The sequence below is a fragment of the Rhineura floridana genome, chromosome 10 (assembly GCF_030035675.1).
Source record: "Rhineura floridana isolate rRhiFlo1 chromosome 10, rRhiFlo1.hap2, whole genome shotgun sequence".
Taxonomy (NCBI): domain Eukaryota; kingdom Metazoa; phylum Chordata; class Lepidosauria; order Squamata; family Rhineuridae; genus Rhineura; species Rhineura floridana.
The window spans coordinates 61,080,780-61,093,670 of record NC_084489.1 but is presented as its reverse complement, the minus strand read 5'-3'; the positions used below and the strand labels follow the sequence as shown (position 1 = coordinate 61,093,670).

Sequence of the window (12,891 nt, the reverse complement as noted above, 5' to 3'; positions counted from 1 at the left end):
TCTTTTTGAAAGCATAGTTTTTGTTATGGCTTTATGCCCAAGAAAAATGATCAAGTTTTGGAAGCAAGCAGATTCCTAAAAGCAGGTAGAACACCCACTAATTCTGCACCCAATTCCAAAAACAACAATGGGGACAGACCATACCCTGAAGCCTCAAGGCTGTTTCCAGTCCTGCTAAGCTCATGCTTGTCTCTCTCACTCTCTCTCTGCCTCAGTTCAAACCACAACTGCTGTCTTTCTATCTCTCTCACTAGCTGAAGGCCGTGAGATTAAGGTTTTTTATGCTGGGGTATTTGAAGAAATAATTCTGTATTTATTTTCATCATGTAAACTGACTTGAGGGAGCTTTGCTCAGAAAGGTGGCCTATAATTATTTTTAATTAAGTAATTAAAATTCCAAAAGGTCAGAGATATTTCCGGAGATTAACAGTGTGACCCTATGCATGTTTCCTTGGAGGCAAGTACCATTAAATTCAACAAACCTTACTTTTGAGAAAGAGAGCACACTACTGCAGCCAAAGAAACATTGTGTTTGGTTGCTAAGCCCTTATTCCCCATCAGTTTTCAAATGATGATTTACAGGTGATCATCAGGGTGGCTAAAAATCTAAGACACAGTAGTTCCGGACTGCAAATTATCTGTTCAGGGGGTGCTAAAATATCTCAAACAGTAGTGCTGTTTGGGCAAGACAATAAGAGGGACGTCCAGGGCCCAACTCAGCTGAATCTGGAGGTGGGTTCCCCAAAACTGGCTTACCACATTTTGAAGATCAACACACCACCACCTAATGGCTAGAGGGTGGTAATATCATCAAATCCACGGTCTAAAACAGGGCTAGGGAATCTATGGCCCTGCAGATGTTGTTGGACATCATCCCCAACCAGCATAGCTAATGCTTGGGAAGGGTTGAGGAGATGGGAGGAGGGCAAAATGTGTGGGTCCTGGACCTCTGGAGGGTCCAGGTGTCTGGGGGTCTGGACTGTGAAAAACCGAACAATACTTTACAAGCTACGTTTTGGTATCTCAACAGACCAGAGAGTGGCGATAATGTCTGTTGCTAAATCTTAGCATATCCAAATCTTCTATAAGCTCCAGCATTTAACAATATGATTCAAGCATGGCAAAGTGCAACATATACCTTGACCTGAACTACTAGGCACCAGTAGCAGGCCCCAATTCATAGAACTACTAGGCTTCATTTAAGTTTACAGAATCATTAGGCACCACCGGTAGGCCCCAGTTCACATTTGCTCAACAAGCATTTCCTACAGTTCTCTTAAAGGAACAGTATACCACAGTAGCAGATAAGGAGAAAGCTAATACATGGGAGTATGTGTCATATCTTTTTATTTGGTCTGAACTAGAACATGTCTATGTTTTTTGGCATTGTTTTAAAGTGAAATTAACACTATGGAGTACAAATACAAGTCTAAAGCACAGAAAAATGAGAAAAATATGAAAAAGCAAAAACAAAACAAAAAAACCCACAAAAAGCCAGGCAAGTTTATTTAGCCAGGGCTTTATTTCAGAATAATTATGAGGTGATGAGGGAGGGAGTGAAAGCCAGTCATTGGATGCTCAAGCATTATTGGAAGAAGAAAAAGCTAATGAGGATTCTGCTGAAGTAGAAGGGCAGAGATGCATTAGCACTGCTCAGAGTAAGGACAGATTGGTCTCATATTATGTTAACTCTCATGCAGACCCAGCAAAACAATCACACTGGCTAACTTTGGGGTATATTTCAAACCCCAATGAAATTTCCATTTTAAGGATGGAGTCACTTTGTACCCCACAGACTTTTTTTGTCACCACAGGTGTGCTTGACACTACCAAAGCACCTGGGGGGGGGAAACACTTATGCAGAGGAGGTAGAATTTTTCTGAGCAGTATATGTTGGCCCCTTCCCCATGCATACTGAGTGGGATTTTTTTGTTGCCATAAGGAAAACAGTATGTGGTAACTGGCTGAAATTTGTGGACTTTGTATGGGTGACAGTTTGTGACAATGTTCTAGAAAGACAACTTTGTAAGTCTACTCATGTGTAAATTACACAATAAAAGACAGAAAATTGCCCCCATGGGTTTTGCTGGTATTTTTTGGCTCTCAATGGTTCTTTTTGTTTCCATAACTGCCTGAAATTTGGGGATTAAAATTTTGAGAATGTCCTAAGTATGTGTAAATTACACAATGAAAAGTGGACCTGAAATAAAAAAAGTAGTCCAATATATTTAAGTTTAAATATATTGTTATTTTCTGTGTTGTAAACCACCCTCAGGTCTCTTAATGAAGGGTGGTGTATAAATTTAATAAGTAATAATCTCATTATGGAATACTTCATTGTGAATTAGTTTGCCTGTAGACTTCAGAACTTGCATTTTTAATCTTTCATTTTTGTGTGTAAAACCAAATATGAAATGCTTGTTCTTCACACATCAAGTTAATATTAGTGTACAGTACTTGCAGGAAATTTAGGACCACCATGAATTTTCCGGACCTCCTTTGTAGGTGCTGTATTAAGTAAAAAAAATGTAAAACTATTTACACCACTGGAAACAACATAAAATTAGGATGAACTGGTATAAAGTACATGCCTCGAAATAATGTTGAATATATTTGAAAACAATTCAATACACAAATTATTAATTTTCAAGGTTATTTTGAACAGTGTTGTTATTAATAAACATATTAATCACATTCTATTTTTTTCATATTTTCTTGCCCTAACTTCTTTGAAGAAACTTGTCTAAAGAAAGTAGTAACTTTTGGTTTGTAGGAAGATTTAGGGAAGGAGGCCCCAAACATGTATCTTGCTCCTGGCTCAGTGCCAGCTCTCAGTAGCCTGTGGTCAGGGATGATGGAGGTTGTAGCACAGCAGCATTCGGAGGGCTAATTCTTCCCTATCCCCGGTCTAAAATTATAAAACTTCATCACTGACCTCAAATCAGCTCGGGTGCAGTAGTGCAGTGGCAAATTCAGAAGTGCAGGGTCCCTTCATAATAGTCACAGCTACCCCCCCACAGCCACACCCTTCCAAAGATTATACAACCTAATATTATAGATTAACCTGGCCAGGTTTGAATACTTTCTGTTTGTCGATCCTTGCTAACGCGTTCTCTCACAAAAACAGACGTCCCTAGGAGTCAGTCAGCATGAAAGGGTTAACTGCTGAGAAGAGTCTTCTCAGTGGCTGACTCACCTTTCACTCTGATTGGCTCCAATCAGCAGGAAAGGACAAAGGAGTATGCTAGAAGACTCTTCTCAGTGGCCAACACATTCTCTTTTCATGTTGATTGGCTCATAGGATGCTGGAGACATAGGGACCCAGCCCCCCAAAAAGTAACCCCCCTGCCCTGGACGACTACACCCCTGCTCAGGTGGTGGGGTTTGCAAACATTTCCTTGTGGGGTGGCCCAATTCTCTTGCCTTTGTGAGTGGGACGTGCCACTGGTGAATGAATGACTTTCTTCTCGCTTTGGGGATCCCCTTTTCTAGCTTCTTCACCTAATAAGTTTATGAGGGAACAGCTTATCTATCCTTCCCCCCCCCCCGGTTTGTCTCCATTTTCCTGGCATCGTAGGACAGGTTAGGCCACGTGCCTCCACTTTCTCCGGAGGCGCTCATTCCTCCGAGAGGCCTGGCGGCGAAGGGAGCAGCCCCAGTCGAACAGCCCGCCCTTCATTCCGCTCTGCGGGGGAGCGGAGCGCGCAGGCACGAGGCGGAGGCAGACGAAGGCGGAGGAGATTCCAGGCAGCGGTGGTTTCTCCTCCCACTCGCACCCGCATGCTGCCGAGCTGCAGCCGCCAGCTGGAGCCGCGCTTCCTCCGTCGCTGACCTTCCTTCTAGCCTGCAGTGCCCGGCGGCTCGCCTTCCTCTTTGCTGTGTGGGCAGGGGATGCCCTAGCAGTTCTAGCGGCGCTTCAGCTGGGACGCTTATCGGGGAGCTTGACCATGAATCCTCAGTGCGCCCGCTGTGGCAAAGTCGTCTATCCGACCGAGAAAGTCAACTGCTTGGATAAGGTGCGGGGGCGGGGGAAAGAGATGGTGTTTGGCTGAGGGGGCGGTGGAAGGCCAACGGGGGGCTATTCGCGCTCGCGGGTGTATGTGTGAGGGGGAAAAGAGAGAGATGAGGAGGTGCTTCATTTACGCAGCTTCCCACTCCCGGTGTCAAGCGTCATTTTGCTTCACCTGCTTGAAGAACTGACTCCTCTAAAAATTGGGGAATGCGTTGATTTTGTGTTTGTGAGTGTGAGCTTCGGGATTCTTCTATCGACATTCCTTTCGCCCGTCCCTTGAACTTCACCATTACCCCACACACGAAAAAGTGCCTGTCACTTGCAGTTATGCCGTGAGAGATGAAAATAGGGACTGAGACATACAGAATCATCATAAAAAAATTAAAAATTAGAGCCGGGCTATTCCGCCTCACCGTTCCCAGGCGGCCTTTAGGGCTTACCCCACAGTTTAAGCGCGTCTTAAACATTGGCCTCGTGGGAGCGAGGACCAAGGAGAGTCCCCGCGTGAGGGAAGGGTCGCAGGAGCGGAGCTCGGAAAGAGGCGTTGTGGCGAGGGAGTGCCAGCAGGGGTTAATGGTTAGTCGTTTTTTCGGGGGGAGGCGATGTGGAGGCGCCTTGAGAGGAGCGGGGTGGAGTGGCCTGGCGCAGGGCTTGGCTTCACCGCCTGCCTTGGGAAGCTGGGCTACGGCGGGATGAGCATGGAGAGGAAGCCTTGCAGGTGGGCGAGCGAGTGAGGGCGGCCGCTTCTGCCTTGGAATCTGCTCTCCCCCTCTAATCAGCGCGGCAGTGGCGGGGTGGGCAGACGGTAATTAACGTGTCACCCGGCTACTGACGCATCGCTGAGCGCACCCGCCGCGGTGGGGGTGGGGCGAGATGGAACTGAAGCCCTCGCCCCCTTCCCATGGCACCGCCTTCCTTTTTCAGAGGGGCTCCGTTAGCCCCCCCACCCCCTTTCAGTCACTCCAGAAAGCTTTTTTGTTTTGTTTTGTTTGATATGTTCAGTAAAGGGAGTGGACGGAAGACCTTCCTCCCTCCTCCGTGAGGCTCCCCCTCAAAGGGAATGGGCGCGGCAGCTGCCCGCCGTCCCTTTGCCTCCCTTTTTCTTTTTTATCCCTAAAGATGAGTCGTCCCTTGCTTGGGACTCGGAGCGGTTTCCTCGCCTCCCGGGCTGCAGTGCAGGCGGAGATGCTGCTTTCCATCGCCAGCTTCTTACGCAACGCCATCCAGCTCGGGTGGCTTGTGACTGACAGGCAAGTCACAGGGGCGGGGTGAGGCGCATCAGCATCCCATGCATGCCCTTCCCTCCGAAATGATTTCCCCTCTCTCGCCCCATGGGTGATCACAAAAGCTCGCTTCTCCGAAGGATAACTGCAAATTGGTGAGGCTGTGTCAGACACTTCAGCTTTCTGGCATTCTCCCCGCAATAGGGGGATTAGCGCCTCTTAGACTTTAGGGTGTAGGTTGTTCGTGTTGAGGCATGTGTAGCATTTGTTTATGAAGTATTTGGGATGGGCCTTGTATAAATATTTTTTTAGAAACTTGACTTCATTCTACTACTTGGAACAACCCTGAAGCATGCTTTTTTGGGGTGTGTGTATATGTATGTGTAAAAGGTACGAAGTTAAGCGGTGGCCATCAAGGATGTATGACAGGCTAACTAAGGTGATGATGTGGCTTATCACTGAAAGAGCCTGCTGTCCACCTAGTTAAATGCTGACATGATGGCTCCCTAAATGTCAAGCGAGCCACTAATCACAAATTTGGGCCTGATATATGTAGTAGCAAACATGCTCAAGCTGTATCATTAATTTTAAAGTCAGACAAATGGCACATATGCTACATGCTTCATAGGGTGTGTGTCTGCTTGAGTTGGATCCCGACTAAGGCTGCAATCCAATACATGTCTACTCAGAAGTAAGCTCCATTGCATTCAGTGGGACTTACTCCCACGTAAGTGTGTATTGGATTGCAGCCACTGAAATCAATGGGATGTGAAGTTAAATCATGCCTAACTTCCTTCATTGATTTTCAGTAACCAAATTCAGGTACCTTAGGTGGCAGTCCTAACCACACTTATCTAGGAGTGAGACCCATTGAATTCAGCAAGACTTACTTCTGTGTAGACATGGTTAGGATTGTGCTGTAAATCTGGATCCAAGTCCTTATGTTAATTTCATGAGGCTGCAGAAGGACTTTTTTTAAGCAGAAGGGAGCACTATTACCTGGGCATAGTTTCCTCCCTGTCACTGCAAAGCATTCCCACCCCTTTCTCTATATGCATGTGGGGGAAGGGGGAAGAAAAGATTGAATAATCTTTTGCTGGGAGCAAAAGAATAGAGTTATTTTATTGAGTTCGACCACTCCACTCCAAATGTTTGTGGTTGGTTTACAACTTCATAAAAGCAGAACAGGTGAATGTCAATTATGGCAAAATAGGGCATGTATGCATTGCATAATGGAAAACATAATATCAGTTGTGGCATGTGTATGTTGAATTTTTTTCACTTGCACAATGAAGTAAAACTCTTTAAGGTCAACAGTCATTTTTAAAAAAAGAAAAACCCTTTTCATTGTATAAATGGTAAATATTGGCAGTGATTCAATATATAATAATATAAATTCTTTTTCAGTACTGGCACAAAGGATGTTTCCATTGTGAGGTCTGCAAAATGGCTCTAAATATGAACAACTACAAAGGGTATGAGAAGAAACCCTATTGCAATGCGTAAGTGTTATAAATGGTCTAGTTTTGCAGAAATGTACTGGAACTCTCTAGGTAGAGTTTTGCGCTTAGAACATGTTGATTGAATACTATTAGAACATCATTGCATTGGGGTTTGCCTGCATGTATGTGTTAGATAAGGACAAAAACATATTGAGTTTGGGTCTAAAGGTGCCTCTTCTGCTCACAGAGGGGTCATTTCCAACTTAGCAGAAGAACATTGTGTGAGCAAAGTGATCCCAAGTTCAGAGGAGTCTCTCCTTTTACACAAGCTCATTCTCAAGGACTTTTATGGCCCACTAGAGTTTACACAGCCTGTATTGTCCTTATTCACTGAAGAACACCAATATATATTGTTCATTCTCCTTGCGGGTCTTTGGATCCAAACCTATTAAATTAGTGGATACTCTTTGTGTACCTTCTTCTTTCAACAAGCCTTTTAAGTAGAGACCTTATCCCAGTCTGTGTCTGTGTTGGAATTGCTTTTAAAGATGTTTTTAAAGCTTTTTTAAAAATATGTTTTTAAAGGTCTTTTGTTTTAATATATTTTAAAATCTGTTTTAAAATGTTTTATAGTGTTTTTAGTGTTTTTGTTTGCCAACCTGGGCTCTTTCTGGGAGGAGGGAGGGATATAAATTGAATAAATAAATATTATTTATTTATTATTTATTAGATTTATATCCCACTCTTACTGCCAGTAGGAGCCCAGGTGGCAAACAAAAGCACTAAAAACTCTCTAAAACATCATAAAAACAGACTTTAAAATATATTTTAAATATTTAAAATAAATATATTTTAAATAAACAAATAAAGAAATTTTTTTTTGTCATACCCTGTATTCTGAGAAAAGTAAACACTTGAGAATATATTGTGGGAATCTTCTGTCCCCGGAAGCATGTGCAGATAATATACATGTGGTCAAAAATAAGTACAGTAACAGTTTATTTTCCATTTTATGGGGTATGGTTTTTGTACATGTGGAATCTTCATTGCAATTTTGTAGTTGATTTTCCTGTGTAATGTTTTATTCTGATGTTTCAGAAGATGCGTTATTTAGTTGTTAATTGTAGTGTTTTTCAATGTGGATTTAAATTTTTTTTTTGTATTTGATATTTATTATGTTTTAAGGTACGTTGTAAACCACTTATAGATTTTTATTTTCTAAAGTATAAGCAGGATATAAATTGTCTAAATAACAATAATAAATGTGCTGTGTGCTTATTTTATAAAATGTGAATAGATCCTGAGTGAGGCTGCAAAATCCACAATTCATAATGCACTTTGATTTCTGTCTATTGATTTTGAGGCTGTAATACAGGTGTGGGGAGGTGTGGCCCTCCAGATGTTGCTGGACTACAGCTCCCATTGTCTCTGACCATTAGCTATGATGGCTGGCACAGATGGGAGTTGGATTCCAACAGCATCTGGAGGGCCACAGTCTCATCACTGCTATTCTCGTTTAGTGGAACTGCAGAAGCATCAGGAAGTGGCATTGGTCTGTCAGTGAGTGATTAGTCTTCTTTTGAAGTCAAAATGAAGTAGGTGGTCTGGGCATTATCTTTCTGGGAAGAAATGAAAAAGCAATATAATATCACAGATATTGTGGTCACTTTTTCAGGAGCCCATATGCTTACTGGGAACTTGTCATCTGTTTCAATTGTGTAACTTTATTGTGTTGCACCTCCTTGATATCGAAAGCTTGACCATGTTGTTCATGTTTGGTAGTGGGAATATTTCCATTATAGCAGATTTCTCTGTTATTGCAAATTCTTCTTTGCCAGCAGGTGTGTGCTGTATTCATGTAGTTTGTCTTACCAAGGACATGGTAGTGGTCTTCCTGTTCTACACAATCTCTTTAAAGATTAGTTTTGCAGCTTGGGAATGCTATTAGATCCTGATTTGTTATCGGAGGCCCAAGTTACACCTATGGCACAAAGTGCTTTCTACTAACTAAGACTGGTGTGCCTGTTGCCATTATTCCTGGACAGAAAGAACCTGGCCACAGTTACCTATGCTCTGGTTACCCCCATGTTACACTATAGAAATGCATTACATGTGGCACTGCCTTGAAGAGTTCTCAGACGCTTAATTTAACCGAAAATATAGCTGCTAGGCTACTAACTGGGACCAGCTATAGGGAATATGTGTTACCAGTTCTTAACTACAGTGGTTGCAGCCCCATTTATTGACACAATTTAAAAGTGCCGGTGTTTATTTTTTTTAAGCCATAAACAATTTGGGGCCTGGGGATCTAAAAGGACTGCTTTCTTCCACTTGAACCTGCTAATAATCTTCTGACTTTCCTTGCTTTCTGGTGGTGTTGGATGACCAGTGGGAAGAGTATGGAATGCTCTCCCCAGACAGCCTTGCCTGTCACTGAATTTGGTGTTCTTTTGCAACAGGTGAAGATCTCTTTTTATTTGCCCAGGATTTTCAACCTGTCTCCTAGCTAGTATTCACTGAGAATTTGCACTAACTTTACCATTTTTGCTATGTTAGTTTTATATATTGTTTCATATACTGCACAATGATGCTGTTTTACTTTGTTGTGACTTGTCTTAGTAAATGGAAAGGTGGCATATAAATGTTTTAAATAAAGAAAGATGATTTAGCTTCATTAGCTAAAGAACCAATTGTACTATTATCAGTTCAACCCACTAGCTGCCCGTTAGGGGCAGGGCTAAGTTCAAGGTGCTGGTTTTGGTGTATAGAGCCTTATACAGCTTGGGACCAAGATACCCAAAATATTGTCTTACCCCTTATATACCTAGTTGATCACTACACTCTGCAGGTGAGGGCCTCCTGCAGATATAATCTTATCAGGAGGTCCATTCTGCACAACATAAGTGAACTTTTAGTGTTGTGACACCTACCCTTTGGAATTCACTCCCCTTAAATATTAGACAGGTGCCAACAAAACAAACCCTATGCAGAGTAAGGCATCCTTGTTGCACCTAATAGGTGATCTTAACTATGTTTACCCAGAAATAAGCCCTATTGAAATGTAGCCTAAGTTAGATATATTAATTGTTCTTTCATTTCTTTCTCATACTAGAAATTATTATAATTAGAAAGGACCGTCTCTATTTATCTTTGTGTTTTTACTTGTATGCTTTTATATATGTGCATTTTCCTTGTACCTTATATTGAAAGTTTAATTTTAAAAAATGACCATGTACTAAATTGAGTAGTAAACATTTGGACTATTTGGAAACTGATGTCTGATTTCCCCCCTTCTTTCTGTTTAAAAACATTTCACATTCTTGCTGCCAGAAAGCTTGAATCTTTAGGCAGGTCCAGCATATTTTTAAAGAAGTCTAATTTTATCACATTGGCTGAGGATCTTAACAATGGTAGACTTGTGCTTGTGGAATTCCCTCCCTAGGGACAATCTTTTTTTTTAATTTGGTACTCTGTATTGTTTCAGCAGCTGCTATGTTAATGTTGCAAAGTTTTAGTTTTATATCATGGTTTTCTTGATGTGTATTATGATTTTGATGTAAGCCAACTTGGGAAGATTTGGCCCTAAAAGGTGGCATATAAATGTTTGAAATGAATAACATTTGATTTGACAGATCCTGAGAGTGCCTCCTTCAAGAAAGTTGGATGACTGGGGAATTAGTCTTGTACTAGTGCAGGGATGGGGAACCTGTGGCCCTCCAGATGTTTTTGGACTACACCTCCCATTGTCCCTGATCGTTAGTCACATTGGCTAGGGCTGATGGGAGTTTGGGTCCTACGACATCTAGAGGGCTACAGTGGAACAGCGTTCCATTTTCAAAATAGAAAGATTTGTTTCAAATCAACCTCTCATGATGCCTGATAACTAAGGCTACTCTTAAATGAATTTCAAAGAGTAATGGGCACAAATCCAATCAAAGTTGTGCAACTCCCTCCTCTTGGAATAAATGGGATTTAAAAGTGTTTAAGTAGAATTTCTAGTTTGTATGCATGGTGAGCACTTGTCTGAGACAAAACAGGGCTCCTTTTTAATTCCTGGAAAGGAAGACTTGCCTTTCCAGCTTGTGATTTATTCATCTGTTTTTGTTTTTCATATAGTTGGCCAAACAAAATCAAGTTGCTTTTTACCGCAGTTATTTATTTTTAAAACGGTTTGATTACTTTAAAGTATCAAGGAAGCCTGTGTTCCTGTTGAGTTTAGTGTGCAGTCAGAATGCTGGGGATAAATGCTGAATGCATTTGGCAGCTGAGCTGCTCTTCAGTAATATAATAAATATATATAAATATAAGTGTCTCTTTAAGTTGGAAAATAATGTCTATACCAGCTTTCTCCAGCCTGGTGTACTCCATTGTTTTGGATTACAACTCCCATCAGCTCCACCCAACATGGTCAATAGTCAGGGGCAATGGGGATTGCACTCCCAAATATCTGGTGGTTTACAGGCTGGAGAAGACTGATATACACCCTTGAAGTGTTCTATAAAGCCTTTACTGAGTTGAAGGCCAAATGGTTGATTTTAACATTCAGAATACATATCTCCATTATTGCAATGCAATTATTAGTGTTGGTAATCAATGTATTTAATATTGTGCACTTAGATCTGGTTTCTTATACTGATAGTCAGGTGTCTTTTTACTCCTAGAATACTTTTGCAGAAGACATAAGGTATATTTCTTCTTTGTCTTTAATATTGGATTTTTTTTTACCTGTGTGTGTATATGGCGAATAGGTGTAACGTAGAAAAAGGCCATTTTAATCTGAATATATATATTTTAGAAATGAGGCTATAAAATGTGAATAACCATGAAGTGTGGTTTTTCCTATTCCTGTCAGCAGATGAGGTCGTAAGATTTGCATTATTGCTCACCAGTTGCTGTATTAACCGTCACATTCAGACTCTGCTCCTCAGGGCTTCATCTCAATTACACCAGAAAAAGATGTGAGGATTTTGGAATGCTTAAATTATCAACATCTGAACATCTTTAATAGTCTGATGATTTGATGCGGAAGCAGGAAATTTGTGAACATGGCCCTGGAAATGAGTGCACTAATTAAGGATATGTCTTTATGCTGAATTCAAGCAGGTGCTGCAGAAAAAGGAAAGGAAGAAGAAGCTGGGGAAGGGCTTCTTCACACCTGCATGCCTTAACTTATGTTAAGCTCATCATAGGCATCTACATGCCTCCATCCGCTAAATTTTGTGTTTGGCATGGTACTACGAATAACCCCAAACCACTCAAAAGCTTAGTTACCAGTAGCATGCCAAAAGCTGGAGATAGTTGTATAAAGAGACCTGTAGGTTCAGAATATAAATAGCAGACTAGTGATCAATGTGCTACATAGCAAAAGCAAGCCTGCACTCCCTCACGTATGTGGAGTTGATCTGATTCTGATTAACGACAAAGTGGAGTTTCCAGCTACCATTCTTCAGATGATGGCATTAGCAAGTGGTTCATCTGCAGGTAAAAAAAAAAGGGGGGTAGGACTAGTAGTTTTTCATAGATTTTATCTTTCTGTTGGTGACAAACCAAAACTTTCTGGGTTGTACAACCATATTCTGGAAGTTCAATATTCTGGAAGTGATGGGGTGAATGGAATGAGCTCTTAAATACCATGAGCGTGACATAATCTTGGATAGTATTCTCAGCCTCTATGACAAAGCTGCTATGCGAGTCATTTGTTATTTCATCTTTAGGTGTTTGCTACATTATCTGTCATGGTCTTCCCATTTTTCCTTCTGTTTTCTTTCCACAGTTTCTTTTCTATTCTATCTTCAGTTCTGTTCCCCTCCTCCAGTGTTCCTGTCTGCTCCAGATCTTTCTACCACTCCTTTTATTTTATATTCTCTTTTCTCATCCACATAACAGGAGTGTGGGGAAAAAGGAGTGCTACCTCTGGGTTTGTGGTTGGATAAGTGGAGCTTAAGACAAAAGTAGGTGGAGCTAAAAACTCAAATGGTGAACTTATTTTGGGGAGGCCTACAAAGCAGCAGAAGCAAAAATGATATGGTTACTAAAACATGGTAAGGAAAATGATTTTCAAGCCTGCCCAGGTTAGGAGGACTGCAGCAAAAAGATGGTAACTGTGAATGTTGGTATGCAGAAATTCTCGTTTGGGCAGGGAGAGGATCCCTTTGTATTTGCTCTGCAGCTATATTGTCTAAGAAACCTTTTCTGTGATTAGAGCATGGCAGTT

At 41.6% G+C, this 12,891-nt stretch overlaps 1 protein-coding gene across 3 annotated transcripts in view; it reads left to right on the top strand.

The window, feature by feature from the left end:
* Window positions 1–3,698: 3,698 nt before the first annotated feature.
* NEBL (nebulette) overlaps window positions 3,699–12,891 on the top strand; it is a 238,277-nt gene continuing 229,084 nt past the window's right edge. Inside the window, exons 1-2 of one of the 3 annotated variants that reach the window (XM_061585610.1) lie at window positions 3,699–4,016; window positions 6,643–6,737. In XM_061585610.1, coding sequence (XP_061441594.1) covers window positions 3,948–4,016; window positions 6,643–6,737 — 164 coding nt within the window. In that variant the 5' untranslated portion in view covers window positions 3,699–3,947. Of the gene's footprint in view, window positions 4,017–4,519; window positions 4,589–6,642; window positions 6,738–12,891 lie in introns of those variants that run through there. The other 2 variants (XM_061585607.1, XM_061585608.1) reach the window with 2 other exon arrangements.